Consider the following 23413-nt stretch of genomic DNA (forward strand, 5'->3'; position numbering starts at 1 on the left):
GTCTTTGTTATGACATGGCAGTCAGATTGTCTGTCTGTGAGAAGCTGTCTGCATGGTCTCAATATTCAGTACCTGTTAAATCACTGCTCATCGACCAAGCAAGGAGTTGATAAGTGCCCTCTCTTATCTCTATTTCCATTGCAGCATCATAATATTCTGTGAGCACCAAGTTTATGTTTTAGACAGAATAAAAGTCACTTGGCTAATTCACTGATTATTTGATTTAGATGTACTTTGTGCCCTGAGTGCTATATTTGCTACCGAAGTCACTTAATGTTTTATGATGTTTGATTGAAATCTGGCCCACCATCTCAGTAGAATGAGGATAGGACAAAGTGAATCTTGTCTGATTAGATGGCAAATACACTTTACTAATGGAAATTCTGAGAACCTACACAGACCTTTCACTAAGGGGACTTTTACTGTATGATTGATCATTTTGCATTGACGTTCAGCAAAAAACTTTTAGAATAAAACACAATTCCTTTATCATTATATTTTTTTATAGCCCACTTACTATTGTATTGAAATGTTTAGATTTAATTTATTGGCCTGGTGTTTCTTATAGAGTTAAAACAAAATAAAAATAAATGATTAATAAATTCACCTTCTTATGCATAATGCAATATAAGCAGTGCACATGTTTGACAAAACAGATAAAATCCCATAAAATCCTCCCAAATTTGTAGAGAATTTTTTTAGACATTGGCAACCAAACAGCAGCCTCCGGGAAATGTTTCCATTTCAAATGTTTTGAAGGTTCATAAAGCTGCATCTGACATCAAACTGTTCAATACCTCTGAATTACATAAAAGTCTCAGAGCTACATGGAGTGTTGTTTCTGTGGGCCAGTCATCAGTGCTAGAAAAAAAGCCAGTGCTTCCCTGTAAACTGGTCACTCTGCCCGCCCATCTCTTTGAGTCACTCGCCTTCTGCTCGGTGTCCTTCATATTTTTTTCAGACCCAACCCTTTTTGTTGGCTGTGTTTTAACTCATGATTGCATACAAGGCTAAGAGCTACATGGAGTGTTGTTTCTGTGGGCCCGTCATCAGGAAGAAACTGAGCATAGCTTAAGTTGCAGTGCTAGAAAAAAACGCCTGTGCTTTCCTGTAAGCTGGTCACTCTGCCCGCCCATCTCTTTGAGTCACTCGCCTTCTGCTCAGTCTCCTTCATATTTTTTTCGGGCCCAACCCTTTTTGTTGACTGTGTTTATCCTCATGATGGGAAATCAAAGGAAGAAGAGAGGAACTTGTTCTGGGAGGATCTCCAGATGTTAAGTAACCAAGTGAGTCTCCAGAGCTGTAGTCCAATGAAAGAAAAAGTCATCTGCATTCATTTCGTAGGCAGGATGAGAAATGCTTCCTATCACTTTCAATGCACTCTAATCCAGAGGAAATCTTTTTTAGTTTTTGTTTTGCTGTTAAGTCTACTGATAGATTTGGCTATGAGCACTGCTTCAGTTGAATGACAGTGGTGAACAGAAAGCAATACAATGTCATGAACATACACCATGATGAACAGTCTGTTTGCCCCTGGACTAAAACCTGACTGATGTGGTAATTCTTTAGAGTGATATATATTTAACCATGTAACATACACAGATAACCAGATGTACATATAACGCAGAACTTGATTGTGTTTTTATGCGTGCATTTGCTTGTACTAAGCTTCTTGGAGTGTGTGTTGAGACTGTGTGTATATGTCTTTAAATATTCTCTTCTTCTTCTGACCAAGCACATAGGATCAAATGGCACTGCATAGGAAATGAGGAAGTGTGTGTGTGTGTGTGTGTGTGTGTGTGTGTGTGTGTGTGTGTGTGTGTGTGTGTGTGTGTGTGTGTGTGTGTGTGTGTGTGTGTGTGTGTGTGTGTGTGTGTGTGTGTGTGTGTGTGTGTGTGTGTGTGTGTGTGTGTGTGTGTGTGTGTGTGTGTGTGTGCAAATTTTCCTCAGCAGAGCAGCTCTGGATTTCCTCCCCTCTAAAACAAAGGCTGACATTGCCAGCTTTTGTTGCGTGTGAGAGAGAGCGACATTCCTGGTCAGAAGATCTGCCCTCAGGCACAAAAACAGCCTCATGTATGTCCTTACAGACTCATGAGCAGAAACACATGTCATGTTTTCTGAAAGTGTGTATTTAAGTGCTCTGCCCCCACTGGGCGGGGCAGTCCTGCTGTTCCTTATATGGATATGGGGGTTGGGGTCACATGGGTTTACAGCAGAATCCTAGCGATAGGAGCAAAAAAAATCAGAAGTTAATGTCTGCCCTGAGAGTAAAGTGCATGAGAGAAGAAAATCTGGAGAGAAAAAAACAACAAAGAAAGAAGAGTGCAGTGACAGCTGTTTGACGGAGACAGGAAGAGAGAGTGAAGCAGCAGACCGGAGAGGGAGGAGAAGGGAGGAAGAGATAAGAGTGGGACAAACAAGAGAGACGGAGGGGAAGCACATGGTGTAAAAATGCCCACCAACTTTACCGTGGTCCCAGTAAAGGACAATGGAAAAAAGGCAAAAGAAAGGAATGAGAATGATGATGTGGATGACAATAATGTTCTGAAAGAAGAAGAGGAGGATGCCACAGGTAACTAGATATTTTTGCAGTTCCATTTTGTGGTTTAATAACTGTAAAGAAATATGTAATTATTATGTAACTTGTAGAGTATATATGTTTTAAAGACTTGACCCAAACACTTATTAGCTGTTGAGACAGAGAAGATAGAAAAGCTGTCCTGTAAAGTTCCATACTTGGCTTAAAGTGTGCGGTTCGAGTTGATAATATAGCTTAATTTCATGGGTTACTGTGCCTGTATTTTTCAGAAAACCTTTTTATCAGTAGGGTTTGTGATTAGGAAATGTGTAGGACACACACAGAATTTTAGGCAAGGTCTGTTTCTTTTCCAGTAACTGTGCGAGATGACTGTTTTCCTCACATGCCGTCCACTTACCAGAGTTTGACGTGAGATTTGTTCCATGAGAGTATTTGTTTTCTAAATGAATCATTGTTCCCATTTCCCCTGTAACTTCAAGTCTTTTTTTAGTTATGTACAGCTCAACTTTAATTTGTTCTTTTTATACTCTAGTATACTGTTCTTCTTATTCATTGTACTGCCAGGTTTCCAAGCCTTGTTGCAACAAACACAAGACAACACAAACTCTAATTGGGACAGCCTTACATTTACATCTCCTAACATCTCTCAGTGTTGCCTACCTGTGACATGCAACCTCTGACATGACTCACCCTTCGAGGATCTTGCAGTGAACTTTGGTGTGCAATGAACAACAGGAAAACAACATGTTTACACAGTGCATTTTCTGCCTTTGGATTGACAAGAAAGTGGTGATGTGATATGTATTCTAATATTGGAGTACCAAATGAATATACTGTGGTTTTTGCTGCAAAATAAGAGAAAAACTTTCATATTATGAAAAAACCCCCACTACCATATGCAGTGATTCTGAACAGGAAAACTGCTTTTATTTTGCAAACAAAAACATTAAATGTCTCTTTGTGATGAATTAAAAGGCGGACTGTACTTCGTGAAGCCTGCCATAAGCTGGTATCTATCAAGCTACCAGTTGGTAAGGGTTCAGCTCTGCATTCTTGATCACTAAACTTTCATCAAATTATTATGGCCTGACATCCAGAAGTTTTCTTGCAGCAGTCAGTTTGTCTGAATTTCAATGTTCATTAATCTAACGTCTAAGATTTGGAAACAGAGCAAAGTGTTCTCAATTCCTGAAATCAACTGCTCAGCAAACATACAAAGGGGCAGCGTTTTAATAAAGCTCCTTGTTCTTTTTAGAAATTCATCAAGGTAAAGTGAAGGAGTTCATATTTAACAAACTCCTGTCTGCCACTCCATATTGTGCCAGAGTGTTGTTAGTGAATGTGCTGCTTTTAGAGCACTTTACATGGCTGTAAATTTCTGCTTTTCGAGCTGCAATTAGGCTCCATGCTGGGTCTGGTTTTATTTTTATTTTTTTTTACTGACTGGGAGAGAACAAATGGAATATTGTCATGGTACAGGATATCATACTAAAGAGTGTTTTGGTTTCACATGCAACCATTGTCAGTCCCTGACAAGTGCTGTCTCGTGTAGTGGAAAAACACAGGATGACATGTCACATAGGGTATGCACTCTATTAATGAATCTCTGTCCACAAAATGATGCGCCTGAAGAAGCATCAGGAATCCCCACTTTTTGTTGTACTGACACTGTTTAAAGGTGGATTTTACCGCATGTACCATATGTATCCACAATGAATAGATAACAGACAGAAGAGGAGGTTTACATTGTATACTGTACTTTTACAGACTCTTGTCTTGTGAGATGGCTGGGCTGGACTGGGATAGGAGAATGGTCAAAGGATTATAGGGAAGATTCTTAATTGCACAAGGGCTTTTAGCTTTTTAGCATGTTATAAGGCAGGACTGAGTCAAATAGCAGTCATTGTTATTGATTATCTTGCTGGCTTGTTTCCTGTTGGCTGAGTGCGGGTGGTAAGACCCCACCCCCATGCTCTAATGTAATGTTCTCCAGTTATGTCATATACTCTGGTCTCTTTGACCCAAACAACCTTTCTGATTGTGTGCACTGTCTCTGCTCCCTTTTCTGAATTCCACTCAAAAAGGACTATTCTTTTTTTAAAGGTTCTCTATCTTTTGACACAGCCTTGTGTTGCAGTCAGTTAGGACATGAAGCATCTAATGTCAAACCTTTCTTTCTCACCAAGTTTGCCATTTTCTTCCAGGAAAAAGGTTCACACTTCGCCTTTCCCTGAGTGTAAAAATAGTGTGTTTCACCCCCTGAGTACTATAGCTGTTTTTTTTAAAATTATTTTTGACACTGAGGCCGTTTCCCTATTCATTATATAGTGCGCTATATAGTGGACACTCCATGTTGTAGTACTGTCCGAATTCTGAGTGCATATGATCATACCCGCTATAGTTCACTCAATGCATTTTTAAGTAGTGTATAGCCGATGGTCCCTGTCCGAGCAATATTGTATATCATTATGTATTTGCAGTTCAAAAGATTTTAAGGAGCGGAGAGAGGCGTTTGAATTTATTTTTAACAATTTTATTATTAAAGCTTGTTTTCCTTTCATGTCACCTACAACTGCACTACAATATGTGGTTATTTATCTCTGCTCCTTAGGGTATACAGCCCCGTTTCCACCGAGCGGTCTGGCTTGGTTCGTCTCGGTACGGCCCACGTTTTGCGGCGTTTCCATAGACTAATCCCGGGAAAAATTCCCAAATAACCGGTCCGTACCGTCCCACTTTTTGGGACCCTTCCGTTGGGGCGCCAAGAATGTGGAGCCGGCCCGAAAAGGTGGAGCGAAACACTGCAGTCTGTTGATTGGTTGAAAGAATCGTCACTTCCCGTGTTACGTCGGCAAACAAAACCCTGCCGTGTCTAAACCATACACAGCTGATTGTTTACGTCTGTATTTCTCCTCGCGGCACACAGCCTTCTCTGAAACAAATCTTGATTGAGTTTTTGTAATAAAGAGTCACATGTCAGTGACAGAGTAGATTAACTGCTTGATGTCTTCCATTGTTGGTTTTGTTTGTGTCGCGTTTTTCTCTTTTGTTGAATTTATTAGTTAATGGTTAGCTTCTATCATATGATGCTATTTACATAGCGGCTATCGCCATCCGGCTTACACACCGCCTACCAAATAGGGCACGGGTGGCTGTGGAAACGCAAACGGAATTAGGCTTAATCGAACCAAACCGTCCCACACTGTACCAATCCGTACCGGACTGCTGTGTGGAAACGGGGCTTACATATCTCTCACAGAACATGTGTGTTACACAGGGAGATGATGCAGTTTTCTCTTTGGGTGCAGAGGGAGTAGTAATGTGTAATAAGGCTCAAAATGCTGTGGGAGGTAACTGTTACAGGAATGAAAAAGCATTTTGAATTATGTGCAAACTTATTGTGTATTGCTCCATTTATTTTGCTACACATGCATGTAGACAAGCCTGTTAATAAATGACAAAGACTTGGTGTAGTGCTTTTCATAACGTTTTTTTTTTTTTTCAAAGCAGCACATGCAGCAGCTTTTAGTAGCAGCTAGTGCTCATGCAGTTGTCTTTGAGGTAACATCCAGTGTTTTTTGACAGCGATCAACATTTGTGTCTGTCATGGCATAGCGGCCGCCTACAAGACACCCATTAGAACTATAAAATTACGGATTCTCTGGCTTTGATAAATTTTAGAAAATATTTAAGGTAATTTAAGTTATCAAATAAAGAAATGTATTGGTTTTAGTCCAAACATTTTTTTAACTCACTCGTATCCAATCCAACTTTATTTGGTAAGCACTTTGAAACAACCACATAAGATACATAACAGCTCACACATATATATATACCCTTATTTTTCAAGCTAAATGCAAAAGTAAAAATGGCTTTATTTCAGTTTTAGTTCAGTGTTTGAGCAGACCCAAAGCAGGTTATTGAACCAAATGTGCATCTGCCCTGGACACGTGTTTCCTGTTTATTTCCCTTGCAGATCGATTTCTGTTTGTGTGTTTCTTCTTCACTTCTCTGTCTCCTTTCTCTTACTATTGTTAACTCTTCACCGGCTGTTTGCATGCTGTCCATAATTTAAGGGCCAAAAAAAACGCTTGATAGTAGTCTAAAGCCTTGTGTATGCTTCCGCCGCGCCAGGGCCGTGAATAGTAGTCCTTAATTTCCTTAACTTTTACCATTCATTCTCTATGGTAGTTCATATCACTACGGATGTAATATACTTTTGGCCACTATGGAGATTTGGGGGGCGCTGTTTCACCCGTTTGGTAAAGGTAAGGAGACCCCGTTTCTTCAGGTTTGAGTGACAGTCCGACAGTCAGTGCAGGATCTTCATCACAAAGTGAAGAGAACTCCGCATCAACAGTTTATCGTCACCTTTTTCACAACTTTAATAACATATATCCAACTACTCAAACGTAAGTCTTGCTTGTTTTTTCATCGACTTTATTAACAATCCTCACTTATATCTTAAAACCTGTTTAATGGTACTTTATTTGAGTTGAGTTGTGTTGACAAACACGAACTATGATTTCTTTTTGCTAAAGTAGCAAGGTGGTACAACATCGGTAACGTTCATGTTATTTTACACTGATGAAAATAACTTGTTAGCTGTAATATTAATGTTATTTTATTGATTATTGACGACTGTAATGAAGCAATTTCTCTCCTGCTGATAGTGACAAATAATATTTTGTTTTTTATACAACTATAGCTTACATGAAAGATTCAATTGAATTGCCATGAAAAAAAAACCCTTATTATAAGGTATCACATCAAATAATGACTATCTGGTGTGTAAGTGTTATTACCTAGTCATTAAAAATGCAGGTTATTTTATATACATCTGTTGATATAGATAGATATAAAATCTATCTATCTATCTATCTATCTATCTATCTATCTATCTATCTATCTATCTATCTATCTATCTATCTATCTATCTATCTATCTATCTATCTATCTATCTATCTATCTATCTATCTATCTATCTATCTATCTATCTATCTATCTATCTATCTATCTATCTATCTATCTATCTATCTATCTATCTATCATAAGCTGTGTACAGATCTAACATATGCTGGTGAAAATATGTTATATGATAGAAAGTAGTGGGCACATAGTACTAAAGTTATATCTGCTGTCAGTAGTTACTTCAGTTCTATGTACATTTACATCTCAAAAATTGAGTATATGTGTTTCTGTGCATAACTGTGGAGTTGGTAAATGAATCTGTTTCATTAAGGTTTCTGCTTGTATGGACCTTTTCTCTGGTTCTTTTCCTTGTCTAAGATGTTTATCTCATTGTTTTTTAATATCCTCATTTTAGACACAAGGAAGAAGAAAGATGGCTGATACAGACACAACCGGCCAGCTCACCTGATGGTCTCCCTTACTTTGTTCTTCTCTCGGTGAACACCTTTAGACTGTGGAAGGAAGAGAGCATGCAAACTCCTCACAGAGAGACTCCTGTCAGACAGGGATTCAAACCAGTAACCTCCTCACTTTTATAACCGAACCACCGTTCAGCCAATATGTTATAAATCAAATAAAGTATTTATTGATTTGAACCTTTTCTCTCCTGTTTTAAGCTGTAAAACATAGAATGTCTCATGTTCTTGTCGGGCAATGACAGAAGTCACAGCTGGGAAACAAATGGCTTTAAAAGTACTTCAACACTTGAGTGTTTAACATTTAATGCAGGTTAGTAGTAAAGACAGCATGCACATAAAGAGTAAAGTGGTATGATACAGACACGACTGAGAAGGCAATTACATTATTATATTTTATTCAATCACATGAAATGTAACACTAGTCTTGTAACTTTAACAAATACAGATACAGATTGTGCTTAAAATCATAGTGTGGTATTTTAAGTTACTTTCTTTCACTTGATTGTTCAGTTAGATGGAGGTAGTATTTAAGGTTTTTGTGGGTTATACAGGTTTGAAAGAGGCAAATGAATGCACAGTATTTTAAAGTTATGGCAGATTAATCTAAATATAACAAAAAGAAAATGTGGCTTATAAGAAAAACCTCGGTATTAAACAGCCTCTCTTTTCTTCCGTTCATCTTTTGAATGAATTGTCAAACATTGCTCAGGAGATGCGAGCTGCGTCCTCTGTGGCTCAGACGCGACACTCGGGCCACTGTTTCGCATCAGACCGCTGTCCAGTGTAAAGTCTCTAAAAACAGAACCTTGATATGATACATCGGGTATGTTGCCACCGAAAGAGCATCGAATACTTGCGGCAAATAGTTCAACCTTTACCCAAGCGCAGGGTGACCATACGCATCATGTGGGTAAGACTTTGGGAGAACTAGCCGCTGAGGAGGATGTTGTGGAGGAAGTGGTTGTACTGGTGCGTGTCGCGTTGTAAAGTTCCACTGCCCACTACTGGCCGGGCGTGAGAACTACACCGTTTTCACTCAGGCAAGACCTGCCGTGAAGACGGTCTGTACTTCAAATCCGGAGTGGGGTCGTTTTGCTGTGTTTCTGTCACAGCGTCTCCGTGTAAACAGGGCCCACTATTGGCCGGGCGTGAGAACTACATCGTTTTCACTCTGGCAAGACCTGTACCGTTATGTTTACGGTAGAATATTGTGGGGCGTTTCTTTTGGATTTGTCGTTTGTTTGGATTGAGCACGCGTAGTTTGTAAAACTTACCCAGCTAACTTGACTGAGCATAATGACAGCATGGAGTTGTTGTTTGCTCAAGAGGATGCTGACGAGAGCTGCAGCTATCGAATATTTTAGTAATCAAGTATTCTATCGAATATTTCGATCGATTAATCAAATAAATCATACTTTTGCCTAATTAAGGTTTAACTCGTCTCGGGTCGACCCTACAAACCTGCTTGTAGTCTTTGCAGCTACCATGGTAACGCCTGCTTGTTACAAACAACCACCTCTGCTCTACAGCTCACCATATTACTGACAGGGTCCCAAATTAACTTTTGGATTCACTGGTCAAGGTGGCAGGTAGATGAAAAATACAGGCCCAACATGTTTTAATGGCTGAAATAAAGTGTTTTTGTGTTACGGTACATTTAATGAGAAAGCATTATGTTCTGTTGAATCAAACACAGATTCAATCATTCTATCAGATCAGGAAATTGAGAAACTTTAAATATTTGCTTGCCCCTCCCACCGCAACATTGCAGACTAAAAACTAAAATCCAACAGAAAATAATTATTCTATAAAACAATTCTCTCTTGACTTAGCTTTGACAACATTAGACATTTAAAATAATCAGCCTCTTCATTATTAGACATGTATCTCTGTCTGCTCCTTCAGCGCATGCATTCCATAGACCATAGACTTATAGACATATGTCTATGACAGAGACTGTGAGAGGACATTGCTATTGTTATGTTAGCTGCAAACACGGAGAGAGTGAGCGGAGAAAAGCCAACGGTTTGACCGGATCACGTATTCCCGACTCGGTCGTATGGATCACGGACGTGCTGACTAAAAGTTAAAAGGGACGCGCCGTGCTCGTGTGTGTGTGTGTGTGTGTATGTGTGTGCGTTAGCGCTGAAGTGTCTGTGTGTCAGACTGAGCGTGCAGCAGAGAGAGGAGCAGGTTGCTGCAGCTACATTAAACGTGTTTTATACTCATAGCATAGTTTTGATGATGCAAAAAAAAACAAAAACTAAAGTGTTTTTGTGTTACGGTACATTTAATGAGAAAGCATTATGTTCTGTTGAATCAAACACAGATTCAATCATTCTATCAGATCAGGAAATTGAGAAACTTTAAATATTTGCTTGCCCCTCCCACCGCAACATTGCAGACTAACCCGGCCCGGGTTCGCGTCCGGCCTGTGGCCCATTTCCCGCATGTCTCTCCCCACTCTCTCTCTCCCCTTTCTGACTCTATCCACTTTCCTCCCTCTATAATAAAGGCATAAAAGGCCCAAAATAAAACTTAAAAATAAAAAAAATATAAAAAAATAAGATGACTTTGTCAGGTGTGTGTATGCGCGTGATTTGCCATTAAAAAAAATCCCTTATGGCAGCAATGGCAAGAAAGTGTTAGCACGCCATGCTGCAGATGCTAAACACAAGGCTGCTGTTCGAGCACTCAAACATACCTCCTCTATGCCTGGTGCCGTTACAGTAACATCTGAAAAAATGTGCACTGGAATCCTATGTGGACAATTATTTCTTAAATAAGTTGTGGTAAATAAGTGAGGTCATCGCAGCCAGAGAGTTCCCTCCTTTTTGTTCACATGGCTGCGATACGCCCCCTGCATCAGTTTTGCTCCACCCTGGAGCTCGAATTCCAAAGCTTGCATCTTCACCCCCGTGAAACACCGACGCCATATGAACGAAAGGCCAATTCGTTATTCAACTATTTCGTCTTACTGTCACAGCGTCTCCATGTAAACGTTGCCTCAGTGCCTTGTAGAGCCCCCACCTTCCTACTATGGGCCACTTTTTTATGTATAGACCTAAGTCAACGTTATTCTGTCCCAATGCTTAATGATAAGATAAACATTTTGCAATTGGTATATATGGAGATCAGCACCCGCATTTGTGGATCTTTTCATATATTTTTGGTTCTGTGTAAGCATTTGTGGAGCTTTTCCACATGTGTGGATCTGTGTACATGTTTTCAAAGTCTTTTGCCACAATAGTAGCTCCATAGTAAGGACTGAGCAGCAAATGATCCCACCACTCTGAGACGAATACAAATCTCTTGCTATCACACACAAACCTTTGCATAATTTCCTCTTCCCTCATGCACTATTTATATTGTATTTGATAAATTGTCATTTAAGTTGTCTGTCAAATAAACGATGGATAATCTTCTTTGTCATGGTATGGATTTTTTAGACTTAAATAAACCCTCAACTCTTAGTGGACACTACTACAACATGAGTTATCTGTCCTCTGCCTGAGTGTTGCATAACCAACAGTGTTGTTTACCTGAAGGGTTTAAAGGCTTAGAACATAATGAAGTGCAACACATATGTACACACACACACACACACACACACACACACACACACACACACACACACACACACACACACACACACACACACACACACACACACACACACACACACACACACACACACAACTTTCAAAGATAACTCTTCGCAGCCATCTGACATCAAACCCAGTGGGACTTGATACTGCACTACTAAGTCCTTCTTACTCTGGGATTTGATAGCCCCTCTTTAAGCTTTGCCTTGACACATCTGTCAATCTAATGATGCTGCCAGCAGATGTTCAGTTGTGCCTTAAAATGGCAGCTGAGCACGGTGGACATACACATTTTCTCATTCAAACAGTCATCATGCTTTTTCCCTGAGTAAATATTAAGTCAAAGAATTGGTAATTGGAGTTTGAGCTCAGTGTTCCCAAACTGCCCATGCCCTCGTTGAGTCAGTAATTACAAGGAACTTAGGGATAGCAGTCTCCATATATAGGCAGCACCAGCCTAGCAACACTTTGCTCACCTCTTTTGAATGCTTGCCAGTATTTAGCTTTCGAAGGACACTCACCTGACTGACAAGCAACCAGTGGACGAACAGAGGACGGCAGCAGAGAGCGAACGCCTGGGTTTTATAAAAAGTTCAGGATTAGCCTGATCTGGTTAAGTGATTAGTGACCACTTCACATGCTTGTAGACAGACAGATTATTGAAAAGCCAAGACAAAGGTAGACAGAAGAGTTTCAAGCTATGGGGTAATGGCGAGGGCAGAGCAGGTCCTGCCTTTTTGATGTCTTTTTTATGAGTCTTTGACAAAGCCAGGATACTGCTTAACCTGTCTTAAATGAGTTTTTGTCAGGGGTACACAACACAAGCTGGTGTTGCATTAATCTGTTTTCTCTGACAGTATTTAAAAAAATTGTTTTTATATGATGGAAATTGATTATGTATATTGAGTTGATCTAATTGCTGTCGATGAACAAATCAGAAATTAATTCAATCCTATTGAAATTGAATTATAATGAAGAAAAAATTATTAAAAAAACGTTTGAAAATAAGTTAAATTTAAATTTATAGGGTATACTAATAACCTTGTCATGCTGCAGTGAATGTAGTTTATATAATCCTTAACAAAAACTACAAGATAGTAAAACTCTTGCCAGAGTTTCATATTACATAATTTACATTTTAAGCATTACTACAGTTCTGTTAGGCAGTGAGCCCATCAGAGAATAACCTTCATAGGGGCAAATAAGGTGGTAAACAAACACTATAGTAATGGCAAAAGTTACTTTTAAGACAAAACTATTAAATATGTTAAAGGCAATAAATGTACACATTAAAATATAGCTGTTTCTCAATCTGGAGAATGCAAAAAAAAAAACAGACTTGTGTTCACGTTGAGTTGCTCTTGGAAGAGCTTTCTTGCGAGCTCATGAGTTTACAAAAACACAAATGACTGTTTGGGACAGACAATGCGTTCTTCCGGGTATAGTTTAGTTTAGTTTAGTTCATTTGAGCAGCAGACATAACAGAACAGATTTACTCACAGGGAATAAAAGAACAGGGAGAAAATGCTCTCAAAAGGAGTAGGGTGAAGTTCCCAGAACTTATGTGACCCCTACCCCTGACTTATCAAACATGAAAAGCAGTTTGTGACAATTTACTCATCAACAAGGAAATTACTATTTATAAATATTTAAAATAATAAGGAAGACAGTCGCTTAATACTAATTTTTTTTTTTTTTTTTAAAGGTTTATTTTGGGCATTTTCCAGCCTTTATTGTAGAGGAGGACAGTGGATAGGTTAGGAAATTGGGGAGAGAGAGTGGGGACGGACATGCGGGAGGGACGCCACGGGCCGCCCGCGAACCCGCGCGAGAACTATAGTCTCAGTACATGGGATCGCGCACACTGCCACTGTGCCACCGACGACCCCTGCTTAATACTAATTTAATTGTTGCCTTTTTTCCCTATGTGGTATAATCCTTACGAGTCCAACCATCATTTTAAATTTGTGGGGTAACTGTTGGTAGAAGTTAAGATAGGAAGAGCAGTATCAGAAGTAGTAAATCATGGATACTGAACTGCATGCTGGGATGTCTCCACTCAGAATTTCACGCGTGTTATCAACTGACGCATCCTTGGGAAAAGTGCCGTGATAACACTTCCGGAAATTTAACCGTTCTTGGCAAAATGCAAATTTGTGTATTGGGACAGTAACTCGACTGTTAAAGATGACATTTCACGGGTACGCAAGAACAGAGAAGAACGCATATTGAGAAATATAGTTTTATGGAGGTTACCCAGTCTTTTATTATGTTTTTCTAGCCTGTTTACATTTAAATTCTTGTACCTTATCTAAGATTACATTTCTCTATTGCATTGTCTAGAAAAATGCATTATGCTGACCTATGGGTACTGTGCTACTTGCTCCCTGTGCCCTGCTGATCGATTGACCATCTCCATCAATGACAACCTGGAGGTCAGTCAAGAGGTCGGATTGAAAATGGAACTGCTCAGCCAGCACCTGCAGTTAAAAATAGTACACTTATTGATTCAAAATTATATACTGCACAGTTTTAATTGGGATGATAAATGTTTTCTCTGCTCGATCAGCAAATAACAAATGTCCTCTAGACGAGAAACAAATCAATAGTTGTACTGAATAGATAACCGTTTTGTTTCAGTCCTAGATCTGAATCCTCTCTCCTGTTTGTCCTACATTTCTGTGAACCCTCAATTCATTCTTCTTCACTTCTATGCTAAAGCTGACTGCCTTTCTACTACTGTGTTCTGCTTTCTTTGCTCCTCCCCCTTTGTGTGTGTGTGTTTTCAAACAAGCACATCCATGTGTGTTTGTGTGCCCAGCAGGGATCAGAAGATCAGGGAGGCTGAAGTAAGGGTGTGTGTGTGTGTGTGTGTGTGTGTGTGTGCGCGCGCGCATGCGTGCGTGCGTGCATGCGTGTGTTTTAGTGCAAGCAGGTCTGATGGTGGGAGGGTGAGTGTGCTCTGTGATGCATGGCTGACATCGTCGTCACAGGCCACTTTTTTTTTTTTTTTTTTTTACAGACACACGCTGTCACAGAAATAGCTGATCCTCACATTATCCACACAGCACAGGCAGCATTCCTGACTTCTAAACCTCACTAGCTGTGTCTCTGTTCTTTGGAACCCCATTACTGGAGCTCCCCAGGGACCACTACTAGGACCCCCTCCCTTCCGTCCCCTTTTTTTTTTTAGCCCTGCTCCTTATAATGGAGCAGAGGGGAGGCTCTCGACGGAAGGGTAAGTTTTTGTCAATTAAGTTTTTACTTGCATCCCTTTTTACAAGGTTATTAACTGTGAGAGAGACTTTTGTTACATGCTTAAGGTTTTTGACTTTAAAGATTTTTTTCAAAGATGCTTGTATCATTGAAGAGTTTTCTGAAGCACACATGGATGAAAGGGAATTTGTTTTCTTGTGCCATGATTCTTCTCAAGATGAATTGTTCCACTAAAGACAAATGGGTTAGGATTTTGTTGGTTGTGTTGCTTATTCTGGTTTATTACTTATTTGTGATGATATGTTGCCAGTGAATCATGAAGTCATGATATCTTGAATGTATTCTTTTTCTGTAATGATCACTGGGCAAGCATTAGAATTCTGATAATTTAGATTTAATAAATTAAAAATAAATATATATATGGTTTCTGCTTTTCTGTTATCAGAGAAAGTGCAGGCATGTCAGTTTTTTTGTGGTTCACCACTACCCCTGATCTAAAAGCTGATCATGTTTCTTTTTCAGCTAACCTTGAGCTAAAGTAACAGATTTTTGGCATGCACTTTCTCCCTCCCTCTTTTTTTCTTGGTACAATGAGCCATAGACTAACTCCGGTAGTGCTAGGCAGCTTACAGAGTCGTCACAGAGTGCAGCTTAGTGGTTATAAATAGGATGCATGGTCATTTATTACCACAGTGACAGAGAGGTTGAGCCTAACCATTAGCACACCCCATGTACCTGTACCTGTACCTGCTGGTGACACCAATCAGTGGGTAGTGTGCTGATGAGTTTCAAGCTTACCAACTTCCATCGGCTGGGATATGCTTGCAAATACAGTCTATTTAGCAAAAACAATGAGAGAAGAAAATTGTTTAAAGATGTAAAGTCCATTATTTTACTGCACCAAATGACAGACTGAAAACTGTCCTAATGAAGGATTTTGTCTTTTTTCGTAAAGTGCTGAGGCAGGGTCAGGGAATCCCACTCCCTTATGTAACATCGCTGACTGTAATGTGAAAGACTGCTCTTAAACTATCAGATGATGGGTCAGTTTAATGTGTCAGCAATGGGGATTTTCATAACCATCTGCACTTCTGTTTGCTTTGTTCTGCGGTCATGACTTTGACCAAAAGGTGCAACATTGGGAAATGTGTACTTGCATATTATTTTTAAAGATTTAAAGTTAATTGAAGAAGAGGCTATTTGATTCCTGGCAGTGTTCAAAGTAAAACCTGTATTTTAAAAAAAGAAAGGAATTTATTAAGTTATTCTTTCGGACATTTGTGTCTGTATTAACAAAGACAGCTGAGGAGTGATAGGAAATGGTTGGAGAAAAAGTGAGGAATGAAATACAACACAGGGCCAACAAGGACTATAGCCTCTGTACATGGGGCAGGCAACAAAACCACTTGGCACCTCTTTTTGTCCATTTCTACATCAGTCTCAATTTCCTGTCTATTATAACCATGTTTAGGTCAATTATTTTGATTAAGTTAAGTTATTTAATGGCTCCTCTCACCATCTCTCTCTACTAGAGTTGTCATGCGCCATGCATAAGGAGGCAGTGCAGGTTCATTTCTTTGGTGATTGTCGCTTTGATATTTTGCTTGTTGCTTTTTTTAATCAAGTCTAACGTAGTCTTTCTAGTCTAACGAGGTTGCCTATCCTAGCTTTTAGAGTTTAAGCGGTCAGATGCATAGAGCTCAAATAACATTAAGAAACCATAAATGAGCAAAATTTTCTTTAATTATGTCAAAAGTCCTACATATTTGTCAGGCATGCTGATCTATCCACAATTTCCGTTTGTCCGTCTACATAAAAAACATCCCAAAAAAATTCAACTGTGTCATATACAATAAGCAACCTGAATTGTCTCTAAGATAATGGAATTTAGTATTGCTTGATTCTACCAATTTACAGTTTGGAATTATTGTAAAAGAGGATGTTTGGGTTTTTATCAGTGAGATTGATTCAATTTCTTTAGTTTGTATTTGGTCTCTCTCTGCCACTTTTATATTGTACACCCTCTGGCAATGTCATGTTTTTAGGTGTCACCTAATGCGCTGTAGCACACACAAACTCTGCTTACCACATGCACAAGTAGAGTATGTACACAAATAGGCCAACCCAGAAGGCGCATCGCCACGGGGTCTATTGAGAATTGGCCTTTTTTGCATTGGACTTTGGATCAGTGCAGAAAATAAGCTCTGTGTCACACACGTTTCTTATGCAGGTGTTTTGTTTAGCAGGCTAATCCTCACATATGCATACGATATTTATGAAGTTTAAAGCGTTACTGCCGTCGAGAGAAGGAAAAAGCTAACGTTATGCTACAGCGTACTACACCACCATGATGGATCTGACGTCACTACCGTTAAACTTCATCGATCTAATCAGCAGTTTTCACAAGCTATCAAATTCGTAGCTTAATAAATTTTTTATTAACCTAATATTTGCTAGACCACTGAAAAATACAACTAGAGGCTTTAAGGCGGACTAGTGAAAGCCTTCCGGGCTTGATGCTGTTTAACGTCTCTGACAACCACTGAAGTCTCATTTAGCCACTTGTTAGCAACCACATTTAAAGGACTTGTTAAAAACTTAAAAATTAACCAGTGGGGGTAATACCTAACGTAGTTTATGTCGTCTAACAAAACATGAACATCTCTTAAGCTTATTTTAGGCGTCTAACCACAAACCCATTCAAAGTTTGAGAGGACCCCATTTCACTTAAATGGTAACTTCTGTGTTTTTGGATTCATTCCTGTGGTCCCCTGTTACACTAGGGATTTCACCCTTCACTGTTTTTTTATATAGACAAGCGGTTTAACAGCATTCAGTTTTCAGTGTTTAAAGTTATATGCTTTCAGCTGTGTTCACAGGCTCCTAACCCCACTGCAGAGCATCAGGAGGAACATATATTTATCATAAAAGTGCAACATTAAGTTATAGTTTTTATAACTAGATCCTAGTCCCAAACACACCAAGGAGATCGTCACCTCTCTGTCTGTCAGTGTGTGGCCATCGCCCTAGTGTTTGCAGTGTGTCCAACTACTTTGCGACTCATGGGTCCCAATTGCCCTTTTTTTTGTCCGATTCCACATCTTGAATCAGGATCAGCAGTCGGCGAAGTAGTTGGGGGTACGAATCTCTCAGATTGGCTGTTCAAATGAGTGAAACATGAGAGCCAGTGCAGGAAAACTGAAGTGCCTGTTCCGTGCTTGTTCGACTAGCAAAAGACCATGGGATGGCAATACCAGTGATATTTTCAACTTTTTATCAGACAGTATTCTGTTCTGTATTACGACTGTTGAGCGACAGCAGGGAGAATATAGTCTCCTCGTATCATAACAATGGTTTATTTATCCACATTCTTCTTTGTACTGTTCTGGTTTCACCTTTTTGGAATGACAATTGGAAACTATCTCCGCCTGCTGTTATCGAGAGTATTTGCCACACATGCGCAGAATGTATGTGGTGGTTTGCCCTCAGCTATAGTCTTTGCAGTGTGTTGAATATGTGATTTAGAAAACGAGGGGTGAGTCAGGTTCTTCCGACAATTAACTCATTGACTCTTAAGATCTGTTCAAACCAAAATTAATTGTAATTCTTTGCCCAACAAAATTTCACATTTGTCTGATGTAAATTTAGGACTGTGTGACTTCAAAACATTCTCTCCTTAAATGAAACAGAATGCTCGTAGTTGGTTCTCATCAAAGAAATATATTCTGTGGACGTAATTAACCAAGATGAACGATGCGTCTTTTACAGAAATACATTGAGGAGCAAATTTTCAGTTTGCCTTTGGTCTTGCACTATCTACACATGTAAATAGTGCATATTGAAGTAACAGACAGAGAATGTGCGGGATTCGAGATTCAGTACCTTTAAGTTTTTCAGTTTCACACAAACTCATGCCCAGCTCTTATCTTGAATGAAACGCTTGTGTCTCCAGGTGTGTATTTGCTTACATTTACAAGTTTGTAAATGGTTGTATACAATGCAATTTCACTATCCTTGAAATTACATAAGAGAAAGCTCATGTTAAGAGTATTTGCAATGCTGTATGGGTAATAATGTCAAAGAGCAGCCTCTTATCTCTGCAGTATGGAGCCAGTCATCATAATTGAGCGTTTGTTTCTCTTGGGGGTGGGGGGCACAGCTGTGGATGTTATTTTGGCTTGGCATGATATTAACCTTTACTCCTCAATCTAAGTATGAAAATAAGATTTTGCAGCTTTTAAGATTATTCCTAACTCTAACCATTATTTTTTATTTTTTTTACTATTTAGGAATATCCAAGAAGGCTAATTGAGGTTTCAGTTGAAGGTGACTCCTCCTGCACCTTAGTGTTGCCCCATAATATTAATAACTCCCATTTCGAGAGAGTATTAATTTCCAGGAAAAGAGTGAATTAGTCCAATAAGCCAATGTGTGTACTGTTCTGTGCACACAGGCTAACATCTGCTAACTGGGCCGCAGCCTTGTCACTGTTACTGTACATGAATCTGGAACATGTCCCACAGGACCATTCACTAACTACTGTCAGGATGATTTGTAGACCGTAACATGTACACACATGGGTCATCTTTATCTATTAAAGCATCCCACAATGTTCATTACCTTTATTTTTCTCTTAAGTATATAATCTTCAGCAATGACTGCAGTCATTTCAGTTTTTGGCTCCCTTGGAAGGATTCATGGCTTCTGGCACCTTTGCCTACTCTGGGATGTTGATGTGTGAGTGCAGCTTGAGGTCAGCGGAGGATTTGATGACGTAGAAGGTGGGCCAAAATTTGTTGCCACACATCTGCCATTTTTGGAATTAATAGCTTAAAGAGGAACGATAGGGTTGTAGATTACATTACCTGCATTAATAAATGTTCACGTGAATTACCAGTATAAGATGTTTCGTTTTTCATTAGTTTGCTGCTGCATTTGCTACTGGTTGTTTTGTCGTTAGCAGAAGGTTTGCATTTGTAAAGCAACTGTAAACCTAACTAAATTTACTTAAGTAGCCATAAATTGTTGGGTCCCCCTTTATATACAAAAAGGATTGTGATGATCTTTTCGTGATGATCTTACAATTTCGTTCAATTCACCTTATAAGGATCAAGTACAACATACTTTGTTTTATACTATAACTGTATTTTTAATTAGTACATTAATTATAAAGCCAATAAAATGCCAGAAAGTTATGCCAAATAAATATTCAGCAAAAGAGTAACATCTTTAGATTGCTTTGTTTAACGGACTCTTAAACCAAAATTGTGAGAAAAGATTTGACAAAAAGGTTTGTCATGAAATAAAACATTAAAAAGAGGTGCAACTTCTCTAATGTTCTTCTCTGGAATCAACAGATATTTGAATTTCTGAATAAAACAATCAGAATCTGAGGTGTATTTATCCCAGGGAGAAATGAGTAAAGGTATAATTAATGTATAAAATGGGTGGGGGAGTAGCAGAGAAAATCACTAGCACGATTCCCTGTGAGGCTTGATGTCATCTTTTCTTAATGTTTTGATTAAGAGCCCCCTGGTGGCGTATTTACATACTGTTTTTTTAACACCAGTTAAAACCAGTTTTTATTATTGTTTTCCATTGCAGATGGTGCAACCAGCTTTGAGTGTTTTCATTGATTCTGTTCACCTACTAATTGACGTGGGCCTTTTCTAAAAGCTGTAACAACACCTAATTTGGAAACAGTCCTGCCAGTTTTAGCCTGCCCTCGGGTCTCAAAGAGGATTTAGCCAGTGTCATTTAAGACAAAGATTACCTGTGGTGTGTAGCGTAGCATCCTAGCTAAGCAGTTACTGACAGGTTATATTCACTTTGGACGTTATATTAAAATGATTCCCTGTGATCCCAGCTTATTGAAACACTCTGCCCTCCTATAAAATGCTCTGCTATCACACTCAAACTCTGTTTTTTTTAAAGAGCTACAAAGCACAAGGACATACTGACTTTCACTGTGATTACTACCCTGCTAAGCCATTCTGCAAGCCTCTTATTCCCTCAGCAGCTGGATCAGGCAGTAAAAGTTACCCCTGAAATCCTCACAGTGGCCAGAGTTTACAGCAGACAACTCCACTAGGGCTTGTTGTAGTTGTGAACCTCACAATTCATTGTGATTTCATTGTATGCAAACTTACAGTTCCTTTCTCAATTTCATTTATAGGTAATTATTTTTTATTTTAGAAAAAAGACAAAAATTACTCACTCCCTGCATATGAGTACTTTCTTAACATTGCTTAAAAAAAGGGTCAAAGCCATTCTGAATATTGGAACTGAAATTACATTAAAAACATTGGCACAAATGTGCAACTAAGGCATTGTCTATTAAAAGATCTGCGTTAGTTATCGCAGAGCATGGAAGTCGTCTTGAATGACCCAGCTGTAATCAGCTGACAGCTAACTGATTGAATCATTGCTTCTAATCGTTCTCACACACCAATCACAGCTCATTCTCACATCAAGGCAATCCATTTATACACAACTTATGTCTCACTGATCTCTGCTACACCAATGCTGCTAAGTAAAAGCCTTGACTCCACCACCCTAGATCTAAACGAAGCCCCGAGGACATTTTAGAAATGAAGGTACTCAGTTGATTCGAGGAATTGTTTCAGCTGTACTTTCTAGCTAGCCTTCTTTTTTACCACAAAAGAAGTAATGGCAAAGGTGATAAAAGTGTAAATGCTTACATACTACATACACTGTGTGTGTGTGTGTGTGTGTGTGTGTGTGTGTGTGTGTGTGTGTGTGTGTGTGTGTGTGTGTGTGTGTGTGTGTGTGTGTGTGTGTGTGTGTGTGTGTGTGTGTGTGTGTGTGTGTGTGTGTGTGTGTGTGTGTGTGTGTGTGTGTGTGTGTGTGTGTGAGAGAGCTGAAACGATTCCTCGAATAATTCGATTACAGAAATGCTGCTTCGAGGCCTTGTTTACTTTTTTTTTACGTCATCAAAACGAGGCTATGATTATAAAACATGTTTAATGTAGCTGCAGAGATGGCCAGAGATGTGTATCTCTGCATTACTCAATGCATCATTTTAACCATGATCTTTCATAAATATAAACAGATAGCTAAAGAAATGGCTACACACACACAGCATTTATATTAAATCATTATTTCTAACATTTAATTGTGCCAGGTATGTTACATTAGTAGCCTCTAGTATAATTATAACTAAATACATAACAGTGAAATATAGCCTCTGTATTTATTTTAGATCTACACATCGGTATTACGTTACCGCTGGGTGGAGCAGAGTTATTTTGGGACCCTGTCAGTAATATGGTGAATGTCGGCAGCTGTAGAGCAGAGGTGGTTGGTTGTAACTACGGTTATAACAAGCAGGCGTTACCATGGCAGCTGCAAAGAAGCAGGTTTGTCGGGACGACCCGAGACGAGTTAAACCTTAATTAGGCAAAAGTATGATTTAATCGATAACTCAATTAATCGATCTGGATATTCGATAGAATACTCGATTACTAAAATATTCGATAGCTGCTGCTATTATATATGTATGTGTATGTGTCCTATAAGTTAGGGATATTGTTATTTACATGAGTGCTTTTCCTATTTGGTCTGAATTTTAATGAAATAAGTAATAGTTCCCTTTGATATTACTTGAATGAATGAGAAGAAGAACATTTTTCATTAGTGTAATATTTATTACCTCAACAATTTAGACCATAACAAAGATAGCCCCAAATAACCAAACAAAGTCAGTAGCGGGTATTTCCACCATTTGCCGCAATGACAGTTATGTCTCATGCTCCTAACTAGCCTCATGAGGTTGTTCTGAGGCAATGTGTTCCACTCCTCCACAAGTGCTACACACAGTTCTGCTAGGCCACATTGGGGTGGGGTACAAGCATCCAGTCACTGATTTGGTAGCATAACGGTGTCTGAGTGCATAGGTTCTTAGGTACTGGTCATCATTGCGGTCTATCACTCATGGGGCTCCACTCCTGGGTCTGTCACTGCCAGTAGTTCTGTGTCTTGCTGCAAATCTGCTGATGAGAATTTGAGACGCATCAATTTCACGAGCAACATCTGACTGCCTGCTACTGACCTGAATGCGCGCTGTGGCTAAGTGGCGCTACTCGTCCATGAAGGGACAGTGTGTTTATGGATGCTCTAATGATGAACTGGGAATGACTTATAGACAATACCAGCTTTTTATAACTCCAAAATGTTGAATTTGATGCCACATTGAATTGTGAGTACTGCATATAATGCTGCCAGACTTCTTCGCAGCAACTCGTATCCTCCTCTGCTTTGTTTCCTACTCGCCTTGCTTTTGATTTTCATCTTTATTTCATTGTTGTTTAAAAGTCTTTGATTTAAAGTACCGTATACATTTACTTTGTGTTTATTTTGCTAAGGGTACTATCACAGCTGTATTATTACTATTATTTGAACTGGTTGGACTCCTCCTTCATCAGACTCCTAGCTTTGAGAAGATGTTATTACGTTAATATATTTTAAACCATAAGAGGGAATAGGGAACATCCTACAAATCTGATTATATTATATTAATAAATTGATCTTTTTTACTTTCCCTAAAACAAATCAAATACATGTTTTTGTATTATCTCAGTCTAAGCAGTATGACATTATTTAATGTTGAGGATTTAACCATAGGCAAATCTTTGATATATTGT

The 23413-nt window shown here is 39.1% G+C and overlaps 1 protein-coding gene across 4 annotated transcripts in view; it reads left to right on the forward strand.

Moving 5' to 3' along the window:
- The window catches only part of slc12a7b (solute carrier family 12 member 7b), a 71531-nt gene that overhangs the window by 17258 nt on the left and 30860 nt on the right, over positions 1 to 23413 (forward strand). Inside the window, exon 1 of one of the 4 annotated variants that reach the window (XM_079361119.1) lies at positions 2216 to 2572. The exons of the other annotated variants lie outside the window; for them this stretch is intronic. Within the exon in view, the coding sequence (XP_079217245.1) occupies positions 2452 to 2572 (121 nt within the window). The 5' untranslated portion in view covers positions 2216 to 2451. Of the gene's footprint in view, positions 1 to 2215; positions 2573 to 23413 lie in introns of those variants that run through there. 4 annotated transcript variants of the gene reach the window in all.

This window comes from Symphodus melops (genome assembly GCF_947650265.1).
Source record: "Symphodus melops genome assembly, chromosome: 14".
Taxonomy (NCBI): domain Eukaryota; kingdom Metazoa; phylum Chordata; class Actinopteri; order Labriformes; family Labridae; genus Symphodus; species Symphodus melops.